At 47.2% G+C, this 26,669-nt stretch overlaps 7 protein-coding genes across 7 annotated transcripts; 4 read left to right on the top strand and 3 right to left on the bottom strand.

Annotated features, from left to right (window-relative positions):
- Positions 1-15,956: 15,956 nt before the first annotated feature.
- On the top strand, positions 15,957-16,223 carry CLAFUR5_09193 (uncharacterized protein; the record flags this gene model as incomplete). Its single annotated transcript, XM_047908341.1, has 1 exon — positions 15,957-16,223. One exon carries the CDS (start codon positions 15,957-15,959, stop codon positions 16,221-16,223), a length of 267 nt encoding a protein of 88 aa, XP_047766686.1.
- A 10-nt stretch (positions 16,224-16,233) lies between these two features.
- Positions 16,234-17,586, bottom strand: CLAFUR5_09194 (uncharacterized protein; the record flags this gene model as incomplete). Its single annotated transcript, XM_047908342.1, has 1 exon — positions 16,234-17,586. One exon carries the CDS (start codon positions 17,584-17,586, stop codon positions 16,234-16,236), a length of 1,353 nt encoding a protein of 450 aa, XP_047766685.1.
- Positions 17,587-17,945: 359 nt separating this feature from the next.
- CLAFUR5_09195 (DNA damage-binding protein CMR1) lies at positions 17,946-19,526 on the top strand (the record flags this gene model as incomplete). The annotated part of the gene is made up of 1 exon (XM_047908343.1): positions 17,946-19,526. One exon carries the CDS (start codon positions 17,946-17,948, stop codon positions 19,524-19,526), a length of 1,581 nt encoding a protein of 526 aa, XP_047766684.1.
- Positions 19,527-19,804: 278 nt separating this feature from the next.
- Positions 19,805-20,608, bottom strand: CLAFUR5_09196 (uncharacterized protein; the record flags this gene model as incomplete). Its single annotated transcript, XM_047908344.1, has 2 exons — positions 19,805-20,535; positions 20,581-20,608. The coding sequence occupies 2 exons, from the start codon at positions 20,606-20,608 to the stop codon at positions 19,805-19,807; spliced, it is 759 nt and encodes a 252-aa protein (XP_047766683.1).
- A 775-nt stretch (positions 20,609-21,383) lies between these two features.
- Positions 21,384-21,857, top strand: CLAFUR5_09197 (uncharacterized protein; the record flags this gene model as incomplete). Its single annotated transcript, XM_047908345.1, has 3 exons — positions 21,384-21,520; positions 21,572-21,626; positions 21,690-21,857. The coding sequence occupies 3 exons, from the start codon at positions 21,384-21,386 to the stop codon at positions 21,855-21,857; spliced, it is 360 nt and encodes a 119-aa protein (XP_047766682.1).
- Positions 21,858-22,503: 646 nt separating this feature from the next.
- On the bottom strand, positions 22,504-25,749 carry CLAFUR5_09198 (DNA replication licensing factor mcm4; the record flags this gene model as incomplete). Its single annotated transcript, XM_047908346.1, has 3 exons — positions 22,504-23,091; positions 23,141-25,287; positions 25,338-25,749. The coding sequence occupies 3 exons, from the start codon at positions 25,747-25,749 to the stop codon at positions 22,504-22,506; spliced, it is 3,147 nt and encodes a 1,048-aa protein (XP_047766681.1).
- Positions 25,750-26,014: 265 nt separating this feature from the next.
- Positions 26,015-26,434, top strand: CLAFUR5_09199 (Tubulin-specific chaperone A; the record flags this gene model as incomplete). The annotated part of the gene is made up of 2 exons (XM_047908347.1): positions 26,015-26,182; positions 26,306-26,434. The coding sequence occupies 2 exons, from the start codon at positions 26,015-26,017 to the stop codon at positions 26,432-26,434; spliced, it is 297 nt and encodes a 98-aa protein (XP_047766680.1).
- Between the last annotated feature and the right edge of the window lie 235 nt (positions 26,435-26,669).

Here is a 26,669-nt window from a genome sequence, read left to right on the forward strand (position 1 = left end):
GAACTTGTATCTATGTCAGTAAGAAGGTACTAGCAGAGGACTGGCAGGCCTGGCCGAGAACCGACAGGGATATCACCACAGTGCAGCTCAAAACAACTCAAGGCCAAGTCCTGATCCATAGCGTATACAACCCACCTCCAGAGTCCAGAAGCAGCACACAACTACACACGCTAGGAAGGCTCCCGGAAGCAATGGACCAACAAAACCACAACATCGTGATAGGAGATTTCAACCTCTATCACCCAAAGTGGGGATCGGACTTCACCCCAGCACACCACTTCTTAGCAGGGAGGCTCATTGGTCAGATGGAAACAGCCCAAATGGACTTGATCACGCCAAAGGGAACAGAAACTTGGGCTAGAAACAACAGTTCTAGCACGCTAGACCTATGCTTCATGTCCCACGCCTTAACACGACGGGTAGAAAGCTGCACAGTCAATGACCAACTAGAGTCCTCATCAGACCACTATCCAATCCAAACCGACATCCAACTCACAGTTGAGGAGGAGAGGGAACCTGAGAGGAGGCTCTGCTGGAAGCAGGCCGAGTGGACACTAGTACAGCAGCGGCTAGAAGGCGAACTAGAACAGGTGAACATTGACAACATACACACAACGGAGGGGATTGACCAAGCAGTGGAGCAGCTGATAGAAGCTATGCAAAGGGCAGCCCAGGCCCATATACCTAAGAAGAGATGGTCGCTATACCAGAAGCCATACTGGACACCAGAGTGCACAGCCAAAGTCAAGGAGGCAAGGAGAGCAAGAAGGAGATAGGAGCAACGACGCACCCAAGCAAACTGGGAAGCCTATAACAACGCGTGCAAAGCAAAGAAGGCGCAGATCAGAAGAGACAAGACGCAGGAGTGGAGGTCAACTGTAGGGATGATCATAGAACACCCGGAACAAATCTGGAGACTAGCAGAATAGGCCAGGAAACCAGACGAGGAACGAAACTCCCCGCCCTAGTTTCCCTCAATACAGGACCAAGACGGGGAAACGTAAACCACTCCGATAGGGAAAGCGAAAGCATTCGCAGACCACTTCTTCGGGACTCAGGTAGAGGCAGACCTAAGCAACATCCTAGGAACACACATTCCTCCGCCAAGGGAGGCTAACTAGCAAGTGTCTGCTATAGAGATCGGAAACATTATCAAGAAACTGAAGGGCAACAAAGCCCTAGGCCTAGACAAGATCCCTAACTGTTACCTAAAAGCTAGCAGCAGCCTTATCACTCCAGTGCTTGCGCCAATCTTTACCCAGTGCATGAAGCAGGGGTATTGCCTAAAGGCCTTTAGGCAATCACTGACTTGCGTCCTAAGGAAACCCCAAAAGGAAGACTATACCAAGTTGAAGTCATACAGACCAATTGCGTTGCTGAACACACTAGGGAAGCTCCTAGAGAAGGTCGTGGCTATAAGGCTCACCGGAATAGTAGAAGAACACAACCTCCTCCCGGCAACGCAAATGGGGGGGAGACAAAAGAGATCTACCCTCACAGCAGTCGAACTGATCATAGAGCAAATCAGACACATCTGGCACTATGGCAACAACAAGGTAGCCTCACTGCTTTCACTAGACATATCAGGGGCTTTCGACAATGTGTCCCACGCAAGGCTCCTACACATCCTTAGAATGAAAAGCATCCCAGCCTGGATAGTACACTTTGTGCAGTCATTCCTTAAGGACAGAACAACCCAGATCCTCCTAGGGTCCTTCAAAGCCCCGCAGACCCCAATTGCGAACACGGGCATCCCACAGGGCTCTACACTCTCCCCAATTCTGTTCCTCCTCTTTATGGCCGACCTGACCCCACTCCTAGAAACAGCAAACACCTCAGCATCGGGGTTCGTGGATGACACAAATATCCTAGCGTGGTCGGGGTCCACAGAGGAAAACTGCGCACTCCTAGAGGAGAGACATAGACAATGCGAAAAGTGGGCAAGAGAGCATGGGGCAAAATTCGCACCGGACAAGTACCAACTTATCCATTTTAGCAAGGCAAAGACAAAACACAACTTGGCAGCACCAGTAAAAATCCAGGGGTTCGAGACCTATCCTACAAGGGAACTCAGAGTCCTTGGGATATGGCTAGACCCGAAACTCAGCTGGGGACCACAAGTGAAGAAGGCGCAAGCGAGAGCGGACACCAACAGACAATCAATCGAGAGACTCACTGCGTCAACCTGGGGGGCGACCTTCACAAAGGCCCAGACCATGTACAAGGCCATTGTCAAGCCCGCAATGCTATATGGAGCAGCAATTTGGGCAGCGGAAAAACACATCCCGAAGAGAATTGAGGACCCCCTCAACAGAGCGCAGGCAGCCTGCCTAAAGAGAGTACTAGGGGCATACAAGTCAACCCCTCACAGGACAATGGAAATGGAATCAGGTACAGCCCCCATCAGGGAGTACCTCCAGGGCATGAGGTGTCAATACGCAGAGAAGACATCAGCATACCCAGCCCAGGGAACCATCCAAGCAGCTACTCAAAGGATAAGAACCCAGTGGGAGAGGAGGAGAAGACCCAACCGGCCACACATGATCCCACAGAAGGAAGCAGACCTAAAAACATCACAGGAAATCCTAGCAGCCCTTGAACAGAGAGAAGCTCTGAGGGAGCAAGCTAACACAGGGGACAAAGGGAAAAAGAAGCAAAGCCAAGCAGAAAGGATCGCAGGTCACCTATGGGAAACGCGTTGGAACCAAAAACCGGTGAGGCCAGGAGCCCCACCAGCGGCCAGGACCTTCGGGAGGTATAACTACCTTATCTATAAAGACCTGAAGAGGGCGGAAGCAAGCATAGCTATCCAGATTCGCTCTGAGCACATTGGGCTGAGAGCATACTTGCACCAAAGAAGAGTCCCAGGATACGATTCCAAACGTTGCCCCTGTGGCTACCTATCCCAAAACCCGGAGCACATGGTGCTGAACTGTACTAAGTGGGTAAAAGGGAGAAGCCAGTGGAGGGCGAAGGCAAGAGACAGGCAATACCAGGCCATCATCCAGGACAGACAAGATATAAGGAGAGTGATAAGATGGATCCTTAACGAGGACTACCTAGAGCAATTCTCCCTAGCAGTAGAAACGGAAAGGTGGATAGAGAGGAGGGAGAGAGAGAGAAGAGCCGGGGAAACAGAAGGGAGAAAGGGAATCGAGAGGAGGACATCACCAGGGTTACGGGCAAGGTAGTTATAGGGTAACAACTATGACACTAGCGTACCCTGAAGGAAGGAGAACGAAAGGACAAGATAGGAAAGAACGAGGAGGGCAAAGACGAGGAGGTTTTTATCCGTTAATCGGGTTTCCTACCTACACAAATAGACCTAAATAGCGAGAGACCTGCATAGGCCATAGGGCACTAAAACAGGCGAATGAATAATCTATCTATCTATATACTCGTGCTAAGACACATTCGAAAGCTCTTATTAAGGCCATTCTAACGATATATAAAGCAGGCCACTGCCTCTAGGACTAAGGGAGTTCTACCTTATTTAATCTAGATAGCTTAAAGCTCTCTTCACCCTGTTTCTTTAGCTCCAAACGCCGCGGAGGTGCCTAGCTACATTAGGCAACTCCTAGGTAATAGTAGCCTAGGCTACGGCACTAACGGCGCCTACGGCCCTATAGGCGAAGCCCCCCTAAGACAACTAGTAGCAACTTATAGAGGACGCAAAAAGTATAGAAACTAACGATCAGCTCCCTTACCGGTCTCTATAGGTAATAATCACTTAGCTACGTACGGCGCTTGTACTATCGTATTACCGAGGGCAATAAGAAATAAGGACGACGTCCTAGGCGATTAGCAAGGCCACCCGGAATCAACACCCCTATAGCTAGGCATCGGTCGCGGTATCGATACTAGGCCCCCGCCTAACGTACGATATAGTTACGATCCGTATTGTAGTAAAGGAAGACTAGGCCGAAGTTACGAAGCTATCGAACAAGGAGCTCGCCTAACGAATCAACTAACTAGGGGTGGTCGTAGTGAACTAACAGTCTAACGGTACTCTATAGATCTATACTAGCTCTACTACTACTAGGAGGCACCTAGAGGCATAGCTATAGTAGGCATCTAAGGTTGCGGCATTAGCGAAGGTCTTAACGAAACAATTTACGATCCTAGTCTACGACATACCTAAGGAGTTTGACCTAACTAACTAGGGTCACCTACGCGCTCTCTAAGAGGACAACCCGGTCACTCTTAACTCTCTAATCTAGAAGGCGACTTGGCTCTATAGGAAATGGCTAGAAGGCAAGAAGGCCTCGGCGCTAATAGTATAGCTATAAGACGCGAAAGCGGCGGATCTAGCGATAGAACAAGGCCTAGTCTAGCAATATAGCCTTAAGATAGTAGAAAAGTACTCCTTATCCTTTCGTGTCCTCTAATACTTCAAATGCTAATAGTATAGACACCAAACCTACACGTGTATAAACAAGTAGGCCTACTTAAACTATATAGGAGACTATATATCTAGGGACTATATATCGACTACGAGACGGTACGCGAACTATCCGGGGCACTACCTATCGTATAGTGCGGAATGCCTATAGCGGAAACTAGCGAAAAACAAGGCAATCACAAACAGAACCGTCGCCCTAAGATTCTACGGCGACCGTAAGGCTAGCCTATACCGGAACTAACTAGCGGCGGTCGGGTATAAGCGCCCTAGGGCCGAGAACGATATAAAGGATACGCAACCTAGGGCGTACGGGAGGCTACGTACTCTACTAGCTACGGCGAGGGAATCTAACTAGGCCCGGCTCCCCTTTAGTATATAGCCGATAGGCGTAGACTAGGACGTATAGGGCAGTAGGACATAGGACGATATAGAGGAAATGATTGTTAATACCGATAACTAGCCTCGACACGCTTAGTATTATCTAGTATAACGTTAACTATAGCAAGGATATAGTCTAGAACCATTTCCTATACGAGGCGGACCCGCGCGTCCACTACGTCCTTATAATCTAGGAGCTATAGATTAACCCGTACTATAAGAGACTAACGACCTATAAGTCACTAGGCTATACGATATACCTACGAGGCGACGGCAGACCCCGTACGTACTTCTATGTTAGTAAGGATATACTAGAATCCGACTAGGAGGTAGTATACTACGTAGATAAAGAAGGCGGGGGCGATATTACCTCCCTCTACGTAGGTAGTACCTAGATACACAACCTATATATACAACCGCTAGCCTCGAGGTCTAGCCGCGACCTAGGGGTCTATAGACACCTAGACAGTACGCTTAAGAGACAAGGGTGCTACATCGTAGTAGGAGACTTTAATATATACTACCCTTCCTAGGAAAGCCTTATATAGTCGCACCCTATAGCCGACGAAGTACTCGACTTGATAGCGAGTAACGTAATTACCCTTAATACCCCGAAGGACCTAGGCACCTAGAAGAGAGGGGGACTCTAAGGCACGATCGACCTCTCCTAGATCTTAGATAGCTACTACTATACGGTAACCTACTATAGGATCGAACATAAACTCGAGGCGTCGTTAGACTATATACTAGTTAGGACCTCTATTACGATATAGATATAACGTACACTAGCGAGAACCCCTAAGCTAAACTAGGGAAAGGCCTACTAGGCTAACATCTAGGCGTACCTCGATAACTCTAAGAGGCTAGTCTAGATCGCGTAGTAGCAATACAATAGTAAAGACGAGATAGACGAAGTAGTCTAGGGGTTGATAGACGAAATAAGAAAAGCGACCTTACTTCACGTTCCGCTTGCCTAACTAACGATATAGTCTAAACTATACTAGACGCCGGAGTGCACTACGGTAGTAAGAGAAGTAAGGAGAGCCCGCCGGATATAGACGAGCAGCTATAGCGAGGAGGCCTAGAACGTATATAGGGAGGTATACTAACAGAAGAAAGCTATAATACGAAGGGAGAAAGTAGTCGGCTAGAGGGCTATAGTAGAAGAAATCGCCGGCAAGCTAGAGAGGATATAGAAGCTAGCGAAATGGGCCCGACAGGACCCTATATAGGGCCCCTCCTTCTCTATCCTAGCGCTATAATCGCCTAGTGGCCCGGTTAGCGACCCCGAGGCTAAGGCGCGTCTACTAGCTAGCAAGTTCTTCCCGCCCCTAGTCGAGGCTAATCTAAGCGACATAAATAGCTCTACTCCCCTAGCCCCTAGTATCGCGGTCTAATAGGAGGTGTCCGAGGGAAAAGTTGCCGCTATACTAAGGAAGTTACCGGCGAAGAAAGCCCCGGGGCCGGATAGGATCCTAAACGAGCTACTAAAGAAGTATAGAGATCAACTAGCCCTAGTAGTTATAGCGATCTTTAACGCCTACCTATAGACCGGATACTACCCGATAGCTTTTAAATAATCGACGATAGTAGTCCTACGTAAGCCGTAGAAGGAAGACTATACGTAGGTGAAGTCGTACCGCCTAATTACGCTCCTTAACACTCTTAGGAAGGCGCTTAAGAAGCTAGTTATAACGAGACTCTCCGAGGCGGTAGAGGAACACTCCCTACTCCCGGACACCTAGATAGGTACGCGCCTATAGCGATCGACGCTATCCGCGATAGAACTTATCACCTCTTAGGTAAAGGCCATCTAGTATAAGAATAGGGACAAGGTGGCTTCCTTACTTAGCCTAGACATATCGGGAGCCTTTGACTACGTGTCATACCCGCGGCTACTCTATATCCTAAGGTCGAAAGGACTCCCTAAGTAGCTTGTTAACTTCGTACGGTCCTACCTCCAAAACCGTAGTACGTAGATCCTAGTCGGCTAGTACAGAAGCCTATTTTAAGCAGTCTATACTAGAATCCCGTAAGGCTTAACGCTAGTACCTATTCTATTCCTCTTCTTTATAGCGACGCTACTCCTAGCCCTAGAATCCTAGAACACCGCTACGAGCGGCTTCGTAGACGACATAAACATCCTAGCGTAGTCTTCCTCGACTAAGGAGAACTATAGGCTACTAGAAGAGAAGCACAAGATCTACGAGGACTAGGCTAGGAGGTACGGGGCTCGGTTTACCCTAGAAAAGTACAATCTGATACACTTTACGCGCCGGCCACGGTTCTATAATATATAAGCTTCTATCTAGATATAGGGGTACACGACTAACCCGGTAAATTAGCTTAGGATCCTCGGACTATAGGTAGACCCGGCGCTACGGTAGAGGAAGTACGTATAGGCAATATTACGGAAAGCTAAACAGAATATAGCATTATACTAGAGGCTTACTTTGTCTATATAGGGGGCGGACTTCCGGTAGTTACGACTTCTATATACGGCTATTATACGGCTAGTCCTTACCTATAGTAGCTAAGTATAGTCCTTAGGCGAGAGGGCCTACCTATCGAAGGGACTCGTTACGCCGCTAGCGAAGCTCTAAAACTAATGCCTAAGGAAGGTTACCGGGGTATATAAGTCGACACTAACGAGGATACTTAAGTACGAGACCGCTATACCGCTAATCGACCTATATATCTAGGGACTACGGACCTCCTACTTAGGCAAGTCGGTATAGTACCTAGTATAGAAGGTTATCGCTAGTATAGTCGTAAGGGCCCGCGAATTAGTACTAGCGTATAGGGGCATTCGGCCCGGAAACGAGCCGAACTACCGGGTAAGAGACGAATAGCTAGTAATATAATAGGAAGGTAAGAAATCGTTTATAGAGCAACTATAGAAAGAGAGGTAGAACAACTAGGTTGTAGGGTATAGTAGACGCCCTTAGCTAGCGGGACAACCTAAGGAATAGTTAGCTATAAAATCCGCGGTTAAGCACCCCCCGAAGCTTATCTACTACCGCCTTACGAGGATATAGAGTAGTATAGTAACCTAACTACAAAGCGAACACATCGGCCTCTAGGGGTACCTATTATAGAGGAAGGTTCTAGGATACACGAATACTAGCTACCCCTACGGCTATCGCTCCTAGAACGTACGGTACGCACTCCTCGTCTGTCCGAGGTGGTCGCTAGGAAGGGGGGAGTAGATAGTAAAGGCGAGGAACCGGACGATTAGGGCACTTCTTAATAACGCTAAGGACCTACGGCGTATTACGAACTAGATACTAGAGAAGGGCTAGCTAGAACAGTACCGCCTAGTAGGAGTAGTATAGGAAGAGAGGATACGACGTAGCGCGACGAGACCGGCTAGGAGCGGGGGCTAACGGGGTAGTAACATAGACTACGTACGTTCAGAGGGAAAGCTAAACTAGACAAGGAGTAGTCGGGGGCGGGAAGGGTTTTCACCTATTTAGGTTTCCCTTTGTATATAATAATAGATATATACCTATATAGGCCGGATAGGGTACTAGAACAGGGGAATGACAAATCTATCTATCTATCTATATACTCGTGCTATTAGTCAGTTAAAGATTGATCTCTTACTCTACTCCGCTACTATCTACCCGTACCTATTTAACAGGTTATAAGCCCGGGTTTATATAGGAATAAGAGCAACCTATATTAGTATAGGTTACTTATATCCCTTACTATCGTAGTAGAAAACATCTAGGAATTAGAAGTCTACCCCGTCTATCCTATTAAGGAGCTTAGTTCGATACTAAGTAATAGGTAACCTAGACAAGGACTCTATACGGCTTACTTAAAGCCAATACCTTAAAGATACTCTATAGGCAGAACTACATCGAGATACTATTAAGAAGGACTTCAAGTAAGCCATTTAAAGCTCTACTAGGAGAGATAGACCTATGTCCTAGCCCCGAGACCTTACACCGCTCCTTCTTTACTTTACTAAGCAGGCCTTAGTATCTATACCTACGAACTTTCCTATTCTATACTAGAAGCCTTAGTAGGATCTAAGCCACTACCTTAGAACATACACACCTTATTTCATTACATCTAATTTATTATAGATTTATACTAAGAGAAGATAGAGGAGAAGGGAGGCAAAATCCTAATTCTTAGGAGGGACAATTAGAAGAGATGGTTCAACCTTTAGAGATACAAGATAGAGAGCCAATTAGCATTCTTTACAATTGATGACCTAATAGAAGTGTCTTTTAATAACATCAAGGGCAAGACTCTAAAACTCTAAGAAGAGGCTATAACTAAAGAGATCCTTAATACGCTAATATAGACAAGACACAATGTAGTATACAACTTTAGTATCCTTAGTAGGATTATAGAAGAAGATAAATTTGAGCTTAAGGGCTTATATAAATCTAGAAGAGCTACTAAGAAGTAGGTGTATCTCTAGAACAAGTATAGCTAGGTGCTACTAACCTATATAAATAAGCTTATAAAGCAATTTGTGACCTTTGAGATGAGTAAAGAGTTCACTATCAGATCTATATAGACACACCTAGTTTCTCTTAGAAAAAGGATTGCTAATGTTGACCTAGAGGGTCAGCATTATAGGAAAGCTAATATAAGGATGACCTAGCTCTTAAGCTCACTGCTACCTAACTACTATATAGCTAGGGATACTATTATAGCTTAGCCAAAGATGGATCGTAAAAGGACCTTAAAGATCCTTAAAGCTTAAGAAGCTAGGTTAGATCCCTCTAAGGCTAAGTATAGTATAGCAGCCACCTAGGTCAAGCCCTTAGTTCTAGTAAGACCACTCTCCTACCTTCTCTATAAAAAGGATCATCTAATTAAGGACTGCCCTAGTTTGCCTAAGGCAAGAAAGGTCCTTAGATCTTATTCCTAACCACTATCTTCCTAGAATATAACATATATTAGGAAGAAGAGAACTTCACTACCTACTTTAAGGAGGACACTAAGAGAGAAGTCCTCTATAGAAGAACTTAAGAAAATGGTGAAGAAACTCAGCTCTAACATACTGTTACTCTAGAAGAACTAGGCCTAGTCTTATACCTCTAAAGCAAAGAAGACTAGAAAAGGTTTTTCCGCCCAAGAGTCACGTGACTTATGTAGCTCATCCCTAGAGACAATGTCTGATGATGATGAGTATAATGAAGTGGCTTACTCAACTGTAGAAGTCTAAGGCAAGTTCCCCTCGTTAGAGTAGTTACTTAACTCCTATGCTTTATCCTATATAACTAACTAAAGCTGCCTCTTTAGATCTATAACTCCCGTAATAAGGAAGAAATAGATCAAAGTAGGAGGTGGGTTTTTATTAGCCACTCGTATTAGGAATATAGAGATAAGTAGGAGAGCTAGTAGAAAAGTTGTTTTAGAAGATATCCTACTTATACCTAAGCTAGGAGTAAACCTAGTTTTATAGAACTAGTTTAGTAAGTAGTTTAGTGTATAACCTCTATTATTTTCTCTTGTTTCCCCCTCTAGTAAGACTGTTGTCTAGACAAAGCTCCTTAGGGGGGTTCTATTCATTGATAAGATTTCTCCTCTCCTACAAGAATGGGCACATTACTTATTATGTGCACTACTAATAGAGAATGCCTTTGTGACTGCTTAATTAGAGACCGACCTAAAGTAGTAGGAGCTTTAGTATAGAAGATTTATACACTTTAGGAAGAATTTGCTCCAGAATCTTTATAAGGTAATAGACTTAAAAGAACCTATTCCTATCCCTAAGGATAGCTTTCACTAGTGTAGAGTATATTTAATAGCAAAGATGAAGAAGTATAAAGGCAAAGTTATAGAGAGAAGACCTAAAAGACTTGCCCTTATATCTATTGACATATGTGGCCTACTACTAATCTTAAGACTAGGATTTAAATACTGGCTTGAGATTATTAACAACTTCTCTAGGAAGAAGTGGACCTTTCCTCTTAGGAAAAGAGAAGATGCTCCAGTTGCTCTCTAGAACTAGAAGATTAAAGCAGAGAGGAAATCATTAGCGTAGCTGAAAGCAGTAAGACTTAATAATATAAAAGAGCTTATTATATTAGTAAAGTAGTAGGAGAAGGATTTAGGGATTGGGCTCGAGCCGACTAAGGTATATAACTCTCTACAGAATGGACCAGTTAAGAGGTTAATATAAACCTTAGAGGACTCTATAAGGGCAATGCTTAAAGAGGCTAAAATGCCGGTTGAATTTTGGCCTTAAGCACTAGAGGCCCAAACTTATATAAGGAACAAACTGCTAAATAGCCTAGATTACGATAGGTTTAAGGTTTTACTAGATAAGGCTTTTAATAGTATCAAACCGACCATTAACTATTTGAAAGTTTAGGGATACAAAGCTATTGTCTATATAGACACAAGATTCTAACCTTAATAGGTAAGAAGTGACAAGCTAATAAATAGGGGTAAAGAAGTAGTGTTTATTAGGTATATTGAAAACATAGCTAAAGCCTAGCTCTTTTAGGAACTAGACATAAGAGCTGTTAAACAACACACATATATAGACTTCTTTAAGGACTAGCCTAGAGGTGATATAGGTCTCAATGTTCTAACATTAAATCTACTAAGTAGTATACTAGCTAGGAAGCCCTTAGGAAGGCTAAGGAAGAACGTATCCTTAGGACAATCTACCTACTATTTAGGCGTCTATTAGAGCACCCCCGAAATAGATCAGCCAATTAAGAGCCCTAAAGTCGCTTAGCCGAGAAAGCTGTTTATATAACTTCCCTAACCTCCGGAGAACGTAGGGGAATTTCAGAAAATCGATCAGCTAATTGAGAGAAGCTCCCTAGATCCCTAGGAAATAGACGTTACTAGGTCATAAGTAACGGTCCCTAAATCATCCCTTAGAAACAGAAAGGCTGACTATAATGTTAAGGGCTATAACATGAAATAGAAAGCCCTAAAATCTATAGTCCCTAAGCCTAAACTAACTACTAAAGTAGGAGAAGTAATAGACCTCTTAGAGAACCTTGCTGCTTTTCACTAAGCTTTCTTTATAGCTATGTAATTAGTGGAGAGTTCAATACTATAGGATAGCGAATTCCTAGAAGAAGTTAAGGAAATGGCCTTTATAGCAACTATAGAAGCTATTATATATAAGCAAGAGGTCCTAATTCTAAAATCCTATAAGGATGCTATAAATGATAAGAAATAGGGACATCTTTAGAAGGAAGCAATCTAAAAGGAACTAGATGCTCTATAGAGTAACAACACCTAGGAAAATTCTGTTCTACTAAAAGGAGCAAATCTAGTTATATCAAGATAGGTCTTTAATATTAAGAGAAGCATTAGTAGAGCTATTGAAAAGTTCAAGGCTAGACTAGTTGTAAGGGGCTTCTTATAGAAGTTTAGTGTTGACTTTATAGAGACATTTATACCTATAGTAAGACAGGACACCCTTAGGGTGTTTATAGCTATTATGTATAAGAAGGATCTTCATCTTTACTAAGTGGATATGAACAATACATTTATAGAAAGCACCCTCTATAAAGACATCTTCATGTTACTACTACTAGGAGTTGAGCTTCTACTAAATATAGTGTTCAAAATCCTTAAAAGCTTATATAGACTTAAGTAAGTAGCTAGAGATTGGAATCAACTCTATGTATTAAAGCTCAGAGAGATTAGATTTATATAGTCAGAAGTGGATCTATACCTACTTATCTATAAGAAGAGGGAGATCATAATCCTTATATATATAGATAACATTCTAATTGCTACACTAAAGTTAATAGATGTTCTCTAGTTCAAAAGAGAACTTGGCAAGATCTTTAAGATCAAAGATCTAGGTGAACCTAAAAAGATCCTTAGCATAAGAGTCATAAGGGACAGGAAGAGAGGAATCCTAAAACTTAACTAAGGACACTTTGTTAGGGATAGCCTAGCTAAGATAGGAATAAACTATAAGAAGGCAGCACCTATACACTCACCTATAGACAGCTATAAGGCCCTCAAACCTTCAAGCCACATAGATAAGAGGTGTAATAAGGCAGAGTACTAGAGTATTAATAGTACTTAGATGTAGCTAGTAACAATTATAAGGCTAGACATTGCTTTTGCCCTAGGAAGGATAAGCTTATTTGTGAGTGACCTATCCACCTACTATATGAAGGCTTTGAAGAAGATTACTAGGTACCTAAGATTATACCCTGATCTAGGACTTCAGTTCTTAAAGTCTAGAAAAGGACACCTTATTAGATACTATAATTCTGATTATATAACAGACAAAGTAGACAGAGTCTCAATCCTTAGGTATGTCTTCCTCCTCTATAGGGCACCAGTCTCTTAGATGAGTAAGAAGCAAAAGTCTGTAGTAACATCTATAATAGAGGCTGAATATATAGCTATAAATATATATACGAAGTAGTCCTAATTCCTAGCTTTACTACTAAGAGAAATGGATTGTCTAGAGTTAGTAGGAGACTGTTCCTATCAACTAAGAATCACTAGAAACTAGGAGACTATATCAAATTTGAGACTAGTCTAATTAAGAGGTGACAATCAAGCTACCCTTACCCTAGTGAAAGATATACATGTTTATAACAAGTCGAAGTACATTGATATTACCTATAACGCTATTAGGAAACTTTAGTAGAGGAGGCTTATTACTATTAAGTACACCCTAACCTCTAAGATGGTTGTAGACGGGTTTATAAAACTAAAGACTAGTCCACACTTCTAGAGGTTTATAAGCTAGCTAAACCTGTCATAAAAAGGTCTAAGTACTATTAATAGAAAGTGAGTAGACTATAACCTCCTATACGAGATGAGTAGGAGTGTTAAGATATAGCATCTCAAAGGGAGTCAACAATTAGGAAGTGATCTAGTAGCCTAAGGCATCTACGATAACTTAGCTTATAGGGAGATACCTTCTCTCCCCTTTAGCTTAGATAGACATCTAACACAATCAACATATTAGTTCCTAATATATTGCTATATACTCGTGCTATTAGTTAGTTAAGGATTGATCTCTTACTCCACTCCGCTACTATCTACACGTACCTATTCAACACGAGTTAATAAAATATAGCACGTAGTAAAGCTTGCCGATAGGCCCTCGCTTTCGCTATAGTAGTAGATTAGCCTCTTTAACCAATTTAATAGCGACAAGCTCGTCTTCGAAGCCCTACGTGATATCGCCTACGTACTTACCGAAGAGCGTAGCTTATATAGTAAGGTTGAAAGTATGACTAGTATAGCAAAGCTAGTACTACTTCTTATCGAGTCCGTACTCGGTAGACATAAAGCCTATTACCTTCGGGTTGTTACTAGCGTTATTAATAATAAAGTAACCGATCCTATACTCTACGCCGTAGTAGACAAGCGTGTTGCTAATAGTCTCGGAGATGTTATATCTAGAATAACGACCTCGCTATTGTAGTAATACGAGTAGCATCTTCGTAGCTTTACCGTCCTTATTAATAAAGTAAGTAACGAGCCTAAGTAGTACGAGCTTATTCTTCGAAGTCTATAAGTCGAAGCTATAGCTGATCTTGCTTAATAATAAGGCCAATTCTTTCGTAATATAGCCTAGTGTCTTATCGTAGATTCTGTCGATTATTAAGCCGGTAGTGACTTAACACGGTAGATAGGACTTATAGCGCTCTTAAAGGTAGACAAGTAGTCGTCTGAAGCGCACTGTCTAGACCTTACGATAGGGGATATTGTCTTCAATAATCTAGCTATAAAGCAGTACGAGAAACTCGTCTTTATTAAATTCGATAGTACGCTCGTTATTAATCTACTACCTACTATAATATTGATCTAAGCCCTTTATCTTCTTCTCTTTTGGTTGAATAACTGCGTTGCTATCGATATAGTGCTTCGTCTTTATATAGTTCGAAGCACTAGTCGTAGAGACGTTGGTCTTATAGATGCCCTTCTCTTTTCTACTAGCGCTATAGTATAGCTTATAGAGCTAGTATTCGAGCCTATCTTTGTCCTTAATAGGCTAGCCGTGGTTCTAAATAAATGATAAGTGGTTGCGGTCTTATAAGGTACGGTAATAGGCCTTCAGTCGCGTCTAATCTGGCTAGTTAAGCAAGTCGTGCTTTCTCTTCCCTAGTACCTTGGATATGTCGGCTTTATTGCTCACGGCGTCGATCTCGATAGTCGGCGCGAACAGATCTTTAGTATCTAGTACGGTTGAAAGCACACTGCCAGTTTCAACTTGCTGCGAGTCTATGTTGTGGTGTAGTGAGGTCGTGAAGCTGATGCTTAGAGGTTGAGATAGACGCGTCGGAGTTGAGAAGTCGGGGAAACTGAAGTGGGAAAACACGTGACCATCGGTACGTGATCCGATTGGCTTGGAGATAGGTCCGCACTTCCTAGAATTCCACCTTCCTAGATCGACATGACCTTGAATATCATTAACAACACCTTGTAAAACGACACAGACATGCTCACAAGGCTTGCAAACGAAGGAGAAAACACCGCTTGATTGTTTGAAAATACTGACTAAGCTATAGGCTTCCAACTTGCTTGCTTGTGACAAGGCTTGATTGCAAACCTTGGAGAATGACTTGCTTGTTGATCAGACTGGCTGCAAAGGGTGACGACATAGAGTCTGATCGACGAACAGTGGAAGATGAGCCAGCTGAGGTCGATGACACAGCCTCTCGTGACAGCGACGAAGAGACCGAAGAAGAGACTTGGGCTCACAGAAGTGCCTGGGTGGCTCGTTCTACTCCTCCAGTCAAAGACTTCCCGGCAGCATCCGAGAAACAATCACGCTAACGTAGCACATTCAGTCGCCTTTAGCCAGATTGATGCAAAACATGAATGGCTGGGATGGAGGCTAATCCCAAAGCCGTGGAAAAATGAGGAATAATCTCGGCGCGCTGTGCACGTTGACCTCTTTGCTTCCTGTGCTGCCCTAAGTCGCTCCCGAATGCTTCTTTTCAGCTCAATCGTCCATGAGATGGATTCGGAGCACCATACTTTCTCCAAATTCGCGTATTCGACCGTGCCCAGCTTGCTTGACACATGCCAGAATCTTGGCAATTGCTCTGCAGATGCACCGAAGCAGTGTTTGCTGACGCCTTTCACCTTCTCTGGATCAGAAAGACAAGCATGTCAGTAGCGAGCTACAAAAAGGACAGTAAACCTAAAACACATCCAGCCCTTCCCATACCAAGTTTCCATTACAATCAAAACCACCATGTCATCGGGCTCGAAACGCACGAAGCACACCTGGACAGCCGCCGAGCGACACGTCATGCACATAGCCCATGATGAGTTCAAACTACCCTGGGACAGTATCGCAGCCATCTTTGGCCACCTGTTCTCCACAAACGAGAACTGGTCTGGCTTGTGCATGCCAAGCCAAGGTCGATTGAAGGACGAGTACAACTCGAGAGGCTATGATCAGCGTTCGACCATGTTTGCAAATGAATCGTCGAAGAGTGAAGTATGGCACCTGCCTTAGACAGATTGTACTACGCAGTCGCAACGTACGTATGACTACCACCGTATGCTTCCAGCTCGCGTTCATCCTCGGCGTCTGCCTCAGACTGGAATTCCTTCTCCCTTGCTTTCCTGACTGCCGCAGCTCGCAGTTGCTCCTGGACGGTCTTGTCCCAGCGCCGCAGCTTCTCCAGTGCTCTCGTCTTGCGGTCTGTAGTCCAGAGGGCTTGCATACCGGGTCCCATACGGCCACTAGTGGCAGCTCTCTCCCGTTGAAAAATCGATTGGAGCAATTTGGAAGTCCCACTGTTGAACTCGTAGACTTCCTTGTCCATTTCGGCCATTGTGCTTGCTATGCTGTCGAGATCGGAGTACTGCTTGTATATAATCTGCATGTGCTCGTTGTACAGATCTGTCGTTGCACCGAGAGCAAAGGCTGACGGTCCTAGCTTCTTCAGAGTGGGCAGCAGGACGAGGCCATATGAAGAGCCAGGTAACTTGCTCTGCATGAGACTCATGAAGTGCAGCAGTATGCTTGGGAGAGAGCGTGTCAAACCTTCTACATCCTCAGGTTTCATGGATGCACGAGCGCAAGGATCATCCAGCTTCAGTGCCTTAATGTTGTTGAACACTTCATCTGTCATGATCTGCCAAAGTGCGACGTCAGTCGACGCCTTGTCCATGCGAGCTTTGATTCTGGCGAAGAACTTCTCGGCGGCTTCTGAGGTTCGCAGACTACGACTGCTAATGTCGCCAGCATCTTGATCTTCAGAAGTCGCATTCGCATGCAGCACCCTTGCCTCATCTGCCAAAGCACGCAGTGGCGCTGGAAAGTTGGGCACTACCTTGGCCATATTGGCCGCTTTCTGTTGCTGCGCACCTGCCTTCTTGCTATCTGCAGGCTTCACTTGTTTGGAGCGGAACAACGTCTCGAAGATGGCGAGCTCTTTTGGGGTAATGGTCGTTCCCTGCACGCGAACGTTTGGGTCGTTGGAAGGGATATGCCCTTCAAATGGAACGTCTGGTAATCGTTCGCGATCACGAGTAGACGCTTGTCGTCTTCCAGGCGCATCGCCATCGTCTCTTGATCTTGCTGAGGTATCCGCATTCGTTCGTGTTCGCCCTGATGCCCTTGATCGTGGTGAACGGCTTTCTCTTAGTCTGCCAGGCCTCTCTTCTGCATTCTGCCGCCGTCTCTGTGGCGATGATGCGTCTGTGGATCTTTCCTGCTCGAGCTTTGGATGTGTTGGAACATATGCGGCGGTGTCCTCGCTCTTATCGGCATAGGCTCTCAATATCGTTTTCGTCCGATAGAGGAATGGCAGCACAATGCCTTCCCTCATCAGAGGCTGCCTCGATGTCCTCGATAGCAACGACGCAGACATCGTCTTCTACCAATCGTCATCCAGCAGCACTTCCAGCCAGTATTTGCCCGCCCTTCCTCTGTAGTTGGGCAGCGGTCCAGGTAGGAGAAGAGTACGCGAACGTCTTCAAGACGGGCATTCATTTCACATGCTATGCACGAAGTGAATGTGCTTTGGTAATTGTCCATCGCCCAGGAAGTCTCGATCGAATCTTGTTGGCTCGAGCTCAGAACCCTGCAAGATCCGATGCAGCCACTTGACGCGTCGAAACGCGTCTCCGTCATCGATTTGGTGCAGCACTTTGTTTCTGTCTGGCCGCGACCTGCACACAATATCATACATTGCACGTCTTGGTCTTGGTCAGTAGCAACGATACAGCCATGGCAGCTGGCAAGAAAAGTGCACAGCTCAGCGAGTACGAGCGAGCGCGACAAGAGAAGATTGCGAAGAATCAGGCGCTGCTCCAACAACTACAGCTCGACGCGCAGCAGACTGGCATAGGACCAAAGTCGAAGCCCAAGCCATCTTCCACTGCAGGGCAGAAGCGCAAGAAGCCAGCGCCCAAAGCCAAAGTGGAAGAGGGACCACGTCGAACTTCGTCTCGTCTGAAGGGTATTGTAGCAGACTCAGAAGTCGCACGGCAGAAGCAGGAAGACGATCATGAAGCGTTTCAGGAGCAGCAACGGATCAAGAGGCAGCGCGTCAGCGAGGATATTGATCTACACAATACGATTGTCAATGGGCAGAACTGGAACAGAGCAGGGAATTGGTTGTCAATGGTTGGACCTGCAGATCCCGGTGTGCGAACGTTCGACAAGACAGATATCAAAGACACGACAGACAAAGAGTTAAAAGCACTGCGAGAACGCATGAGCAATCTACAACTATGGGAAGGAGCAGAACCCAACAGGATCAAGATCACACCAGAGAGGATATACGCCCTTGGCTTCCATCCCGCCCAGGACAAAGCGCTAGTCTTCGCTGGCGACAAGCTAGGCAACATGGGCCTCTTCGACGCCTCTCAAACCACACCCGAGAAGATCAAACAAGAAGCTGACGATGCCGACGAAGACGGCGATGTCGACGATGAAGTTGAGCCAGCAATCACAACCTTCAAGATTCACACCCGCACCATTAGCGCCTTCCAATTCTCTCCCCACGATCACAACGCCCTCTACTCAGCCTCCTACGACTCCTCAATCCGCAAGCTCGACCTAACCAAAGGCGTAGCAGTCGAATCCTACGCACCCGAGGACAGGTCCGCAGACGAACCCCTATCAGGAGTCCAAATCTCCCATGCCGACCCCAACACTCTCCACTTCACCACCCTTAGCGGCGCATTCGGGATAAAAGACATGCGCACGCCTAAAAACCAAGTCACAATGCTTCAACTCTGCGAGAAGAAAATCGGAGGTTTCTCCCTCCACCCAGCACATCCTCACCTCGTAGCCACAGCCTCCCTAGACCGCACCCTCAAGATCTGGGATTTGCGAAAGATCACCGGCAAAAAAGACGATCGTCTTCCTGTTTTGGTCGGCGAACACACCTCCAAACTCTCCGTCTCCCACGCCGCCTTCAACTCCGCCGGCCAAGTCGCCACAGCCTCCTACGACGACACCGTCAAAATCTACGACTTCCCCTCCTGCGGCGACTGGAAAGTCGGCACAACCCTCGACGATAACGAAATGTCTCCAGCAACGATTGTCCCTCACAATAATCAGACAGGGCGATGGGTGACGATATTGCGAGCGCAGTGGCAGTTGCAGCCGCAGGATGGGATTCAGAGGTTCTGTATTGGGAATATGAATCGGTTTGTGGATATATATACGGGTAAGGGGCAGCAGCTTGCGCAGCTGGGTGGGGAAAATATTACGGCTGTGCCGAGTGTTGCGCAGTTTCATCCGACGATGGATTGGGTTGGTGCTGGGACGGCGAGTGGGAAGCTGTGTCTTTGGATGTGAGAGGGTGGTGGAAGTGGCATACAGCGCAGTTGAATGAGACTTGATCTTCCCATATGATCCGTCGACTATCTGAAAGTGTCTCTGTTCTTTCGCTTGAAGGATCGACTGCATGTACTAAACCGCTCATCTGTTCAGCAAGACAGCCTGAACACCATTGACCACATTTTCCAGCGCTGAACCCTGGTGATCCCCCACTGTGCCACCATAGAGATGACAGCTGCCGATCTCGCGCGTGCATCTTCATGTGACCAGTGAGCACAGCATTTTCCGATACAGAGTCACGAGTAGTCCCACTCCTTCGAAGGTGTGGAGATTAATACAATTGTCTTGCCCATGGCATTCACCCACCTGTCCTCCTCCATTTCCTGAGAGCCCTTGAAATGGCAAAACACGGTGCCTGGTTTGAATCCTTCCTTCTCCTCCCAGCGAGCTGCAAGACTCCGCGCGTCCGCCCGCTCAGGGAGAACTTTAGAGAAATCCTGCAGAAGCACCCGACGTATGAACTGCTTGTGCTGAGCGTTGGTGTCAAAATTGTCTATACCTCTGACGAATACAGGCCGAGCACCGTACAGTGCCTCCGCAGTCTCGTAGTACAGTTGCTTGCAGACGCGGAGGAGCGGCATCGAGTGCTTCTTCATGTAGTCGCTGCCTTCGCGAGCTAGAATCTTGGGGCGATCCTCCACATCGAAGCCGATGATGCTGTTACGCAACTCGCGTGGAAGACGCATGAGAGCTGACTGTGCGGTGCGATCTTTGATCAGGTATGGCATGAACGGCATGAGCTTCTTCTGGATCTTCTTGCGAGCGCTTGTAGAAGCATCCCTTAGCAATGTGGTCATGTACTCGCTGTCACGCAAGGTGGCTGGTGAAAGTTCGTGGCGATGGTTCTTGCGCCAAATGCCTGACACTGAGAGTTTCGAGCTGATCTGCTTCAGGACTGTGTCTGGTGCGTCTTTGAACAGCGCGATCATCTCAGCGTCGCTTGGGAGCGCCTGCGATGGCGGTGACGCTCTCTTGGGTTAGCGGGAACGATGAGACGTGACGATGAACATACCATCTGCTTTGGTGTTGCTTCGAGCCATGTCGAGCTATGATGGTAGCGCTCGAAATGGCGGTGAAATTGGTCTTTCGACTGCGAGGATGTTGGAAGAAAGAGGAAGTAGAAGAGTAAAGAGCTCGGTTTTGATCTGTCTGCTCAAACTAACCTGTGTGTGAGGTTGAAAGACCCACTGCAAGTGATGTTGCTTCGATAGTGATTGGCGAGTTATCGTCCATGTAGGCTCGCTCTTGACCTCATCAGCCGAAGCTCACTTTTGCATTGCACGACGAGGTTGTCAGATCTTGAGCCACCCCATTGGTGAATTGCGTTTCTGAAAGGATCCATACGGCGTGGTCAATTCGCAGCTGTCGGCTTGGTGCTTGAGATGTCCCTACCAGTACGCTGGCTCAATGGCCCGCCCCTTCGAAGCTCAAGTCTGTCTAGACAGCCTACAAGTAGTGCAGCCGGAGCAGTGAGCGAGATTCCTGGCTCATTATGACTCTGTATTCACTTACTCATATCATACGCGAGTAGCAACACCGTCTCATTCTGACGGATAGCCTGTCCCGGTGCAGATGGGAATGCGATGGGCCACATCACAGTCGAAGTGTGAGCAGGCTATGTTTTCAGAGTTTTGACAGGACACTTTTCACCGGTATCACCTATTAGACAGTCTCAAGGGGTATTTTTTGTAATGAGAAGCGCCTGTGCAAATCGATGAGTAGTCGTTGATGGAAAACATGTGAAAGAAGTGCTGCAAGTGAACGTAAAAAAGTGGCAGGAGTTTCCGCCCGAATCTCGGACTTCTGCCTGATGACATGCATGCATCCCACTTCAGGTCCAACACAGTCAAAGAGACATCTCAAACCACAAACATCGCGGCATCCACATACCACCACCAGACTCATACCACCACACTCTCTACCTGTTGTAACACCGTCACCATGCAGATCAAGTACACCTCAACAGCCCCCCTCATATCACCTCACCACTAACAGTCTCACAGAGTCCGTACCCTCACCGGCAAAGAGATCGAACTCGACATCGAGCCAGACTACAAGGTATGCAACCACCTCACAGCAGCGCATAATTTATGACATTCCAACTGACTACGGTATCCTCAGGTCCAAAAGATAAAGGAACGCGTCGAAGAAAAGGAAGGCATCCCACCCGTCCAGCAGCGTCTCATCTTCGGCGGAAAGCAAATGGCCGACGACAAGACCGCCGCCGAATACAACCTGGAGGGAGGCGCGACACTTCACTTGGTCCTGGCGCTGCGTGGTGGATGCTGAAGGTCGAGATGGAACGAACTTACAACGACGTGGATGGTCCTGTCTCTGGACGGGATGACACAAGCAAGAGCGAGGCTACACAGCTGAGGCGATGCACGATTGAAATGACCTGAGAAAGAGGATATGAGCATATGGCATGGCGTTTCGGCGCTTCATGAGAGCCTACGGGCAGTTTCGCGTGGACATTTGCTGTGATGCGAGGCAGTGGATCGGGATAGGTATGCTCATGGCAGTCGCTACGAGGTCCTATGAAGGGTCGAGCGGCGGTGCAGTCATCCTCGATATGAATATCCCCTTTCCACAGACTCGGCCACGCTCTCGGGTGATCCGTGTCAAAAGTGGCCAAACTCTTCCGTTTCATGTTCGCTGCTCGTATGCAGACCAGCAAATAACCCACAGACAACAAGGCATCGAACAATGGCCATGCCGTAGTCGAGTGCTCGAGCTGCATGTTCCACAACGCGTTGCGTTCAACCATGCACGCCAGCTTTTCAGAGGAAGAAAGGTGATTGCGGAAGCATATGCATACCAAAACCACTCGTCAAAAGCGCTCGCTCGTTCATGCTACAGACGAAACACCCAACTCCTGATACCCAATCCCCCGACCAACGCATCTCCATATTCATGCTCATCAACATCATCACACCTATACAACCCCCGTAACCCTCCTGATACTGCGTCGTGGCCCCTCGCCCACAATCTGCACCTTACCCTCCTGCTCCAGACTCCTCACAGCCTCAGCAAACTCCTGTCCCTCAACTGGAACACTACTCTGTTCACTCAGCGTCCTCACAACATCTCCATACCTGGCACTAGCACCACCGGCCCTCAGCATCTCATCCAGAACACCAAGAATTCCACTCTTCAAATCCTCTCTCCTCTTCCTCTCGCTTGCACTGGTGCCTTCCGTCAGAAGACCCATATCAATGAGGCCAGTCCTCGAGTCTGTTGCTGCTTGCTTGAGAGCAGACTGGATGAGCCGGACGGCTTCGTTGACGTCTGATTCCTCCACGGTCAGGGAGAGACGCATCTTGGCGTGAGCTTCGGCGAGACGAATCATGGACTCGAGTTGACGGGTTGTGGCGGTGATGCGGCGTTCAGCGGCGCGGATATCTTCGCCGAGTTTGCGCATGGCGACGTAGGACTTGACGAGGGCATCGGCGGCGGGTTGAGTTATGGTTGGGTGGATGTTTGCACGGGCGTAGGAGATGTAGGAGGTGAGGAATTCGATCGGCTGGGAAGGTGTTAGTGATGGCTTGAGAGGTATGGATGGGCTGACTTACGAGAATTTCATCCTTGTTGGCATTCTCTGGCGAGTCTTCCAGGTACATTCCAACCAAGTGGCGTGCCAGCTTGCGGTCAGCAGACTCATCGATCCGGTCCAGGACGAGGTAGACCAAGTCGAATCTGGAGAGTAATGTCGGTGGCAGGTCGATGTTTTGCGGTACAGGCAGGTTGATGTTGTACTTGCTGCCGATGGGGTTGGCAGAAGCAAGGATACTCGTCCTGGCATTTAGCGTGGTAATGATACCAGCCTTCGCGATGGACACAGTCTGCTGCTCCATGACTTCGTGCAGTACCGATCGAGTAGAGTCAGACATCTTGTCAAACTCATCGATACAGCAGACACCGCCGTCACTGAGCACGAGTGCACCAGACTCGAGCACTAAGCTGCGAGTTTCGGGATCGCGGGTGACATAGGCTGTCAGACCAACTGCAGAAGATCCCTTTCCGGAAGTGTAAACACCGCGAGGAGCAATCTTGTGGACGTACTCCAGCATCTTCGACTTGGCTGTGGACGGGTCACCACAAAGCAAGATGTTGATGTCGCCACGGTATTTCGGCGAGCCACCCTTTTGGAAGCTCTTATTCGTGCCACCGAACAGCTGGAGAAGAATTCCCTTCTTGACATCGTCCATCTCGTGCATTGAGGGTGCTAGCGATCGTGAGAGCAAGTCGTAGAGATCAGGGCGCGCCGCTGTGGCTCTAATCTTTGCTTCCTCTTCTTCGCTGACTTTGCGTGTCTCTTCCGTGTTACCAGCGGCCTGTTCTGAGAGCTCTTCTTCGATGGTGGACGGATCGATGCCCATCCGCCTCTTGTCAGTCTTCTGCACGTGCAAGCAATCGACATAAGTCTTGAACAGATTCTTGACAGATCTCTGGCGTGGGTTGACACGAACTTGGTTACACTTGAAGATACCAGTGATCTCAACTCTGTCACCAGCTTTGCAAGTGTCGACCAACTCATCGTAGGCGCACAGGCTGACAGAGTGCGGTGTCTGACCATCAGGCACAGAGTCTGGAGTCTCTTGCAGCTTGATGACCTGTTTGTCTGCAAAGCCGGAGCGATTGTGCACGATCTGCATGCTATTGCTGGCGCTGCACACCTCACGTGGGCATCGTGTTGGCTCGGTGATCTTGCCGCGGTCAATGTCGACCTTGACAGTATGATGGCAGACGGAGCAGCGGAAAAAGGCATCCTTCATGTCTGGTATAATGGGTGTTGTGCGAATGACCAGACCCTTGATCGATACAAGCTGGTCCATGTCGCCTGGGTTCAGGTCACGAAGGTTGATGGTCTTGTCCAAGCCAAATGGTCTGGTACGGTAGATGTTCTGCTCGACTTCTGCCACCAAGTCGTGCTCATCTGCCACTGGCTGTGCTGCAGGTCTGGGGGTTTCGCCGCCCATGTTGTCGACATCTGAGCTAGGCATTGGTGGCATTGAGCTGGAATGCCTTGCACGGTCTGGAGTCTGCTGTGACTGCTGTGTCCGTCTCTCGCCCATCTTCTTTTCTGCCAGCTCGATCAAGGTGTCCTTCACGGCAGTATCCATCACAGGTACAATTTCGCTTGGAAATGACTGAAGCTGGTGCCACAGTTTTCGTGTCGCCGGATATGCTTTTAGGTTGCGGCAATCGAGGTAGAAGGCCTTCGTTCCAAGCTCCAACATGGTGTCCAGCATGTTCACGTAATCTTTCTCGAGTCCAGGATGTCCAGCATTCAAGTCCTCGCCTTCCATGACTTCGCCATCTTGTATCAAGCGATACTTGCGCTGGAAGTTGTACAGAAAGTCTTTCATGGCGGAGAAGGAGTCCGTGATCGAAACATCAGTACCCCAGATGAATCGTGTGGAGCGTCCACCAAGAGCAGCGGCATCAGATGTGTCCGGATTGAGGTTCGAGAATGTTGCGGCGTCAGAGTCGCCCTGTACAGGCATACCATTTTCATCGACAAACTGCTGTCTTCTCCTTCCGCTGCTTTCGAGCACATCTGAGTTGATGTCATGTCTTCTGTCTCTTGCGCTTGGTGGGCCAGATCGTCCAGATCGAACAAACAATCCAGTTGAGTCGGATCGTGGGTCATTGGGGAGGCCGTTCGCTCTTGGAGTAGCAGCTTCTGAGCTTGTTCCATAGTGAATTGGCGACGAGTCTGTTCGTATCAGTAGTGTTTCGTTCTCACGGCCGTCTGTTTGTACTCACCACCGATTCCTCCATTAGCTCTCGGCGTCCTGCCGCCTTCGCTGCTCAACACACCCGGTGTTGTGGCATCCTGCCTTTGGCGCAGCGGGCTGCTGCCATTGACATTGTTTGCGGGCACGCCCAATGACTGAGATTGACTCTGGCTCTGGCTACCAGCTGGACTACTCCTGAAAAACAGCGGAGAGCTCGTGGGCGGCGCTTGACTCTGACTTTGGCTCTGGCTTTGTGATGCTCGTGGTGTACCACGCTGGCTGCCATTTGCTCTGCCGTTCGTCTGGCTGTTGGGTAGATCGTCTTCTGCGTCTGGCACAGGAGGATCGCTTGCTGGGGCTTGGGAAGAGTGCTGGCTGCGACGCTGAGGTGTGTTGTTTGCAGACGACCGCATCGAGCGTCTGTTCGCCGGCGACGACATTCTTGGTGGATCTGTGTCAATTGTGGTGTCAATGTTGGTGAAAGTGTCAAGCTGGAGGGATGAGCTTTTCGGGCGTTGGCAGCGTGTCTTCGACGTGACAGAAACGCGGTACGCGTCGGAGCAATTTGGATCAAATCAGGTTAGTCGTGACTCTCAGACCATCATATCGATCTATCCGGCGAGCGGCGCATGGTCTGAAAAAGGTCGGAACACCCCCACTTGAACATCTACAAAGCAGTAAAGAAATACAGCACGAACAAACATCATGCCAGCCCCATCCCAACTCGCAATCGCGACCTCATCGCTGAACAGACTGGTCAAGGAGGAAGCCAGCTACCACAAAGAGTCTCAACACCAACAAGAACGCATCGCCAAGCTCGAGGCAAGCAACAAAGAAGACGATGAGAATGCCGAGTACACACTGGGACAAGAGGTAAGTCAGTGCAGTACGATTTATATGCAAGGATATCGTGCGATTGTGCTATCGTACACCGTTCTTTTCATGAATATCTTTCTATGTCTCATCCTGTTCGTTTCATGCTGATTCATGATCTAGCGCAAAGCTCTCGAAGAGACAAAAGCCGTCATGCCCCAACTCAAGCAGAAGATTGAAGAAGCCAAGTCTAAGCTCGAGGCTCAGCTGGTGAGTGTACAGTGTTGTGCATGCTGTTCTTGTGGGTTGTAATGTAGGGCCGCTGATATTCTGTGCAGGAACACGACAATGGTCCTTGCGATCAGAACAATCCAGAGGATATCACCAAGGCCAAGGAGGCGATTGCTGCAGCTTTGGCGGCTATCCGAGAGACTTCGTAACGTGGCGTATCGAGCATGATATCTGCTGGCACTGTTGGATTTGTGCTCCTGCGCCTTATAGACATGCCATGCAGTCCGTCTCTTGCGTACCAACTGCATCTGTGTGC

This window comes from Fulvia fulva, chromosome 9 (genome assembly GCF_020509005.1).
Source record: "Fulvia fulva chromosome 9, complete sequence".
Lineage (NCBI taxonomy): Eukaryota > Fungi > Ascomycota > Dothideomycetes > Mycosphaerellales > Mycosphaerellaceae > Fulvia > Fulvia fulva.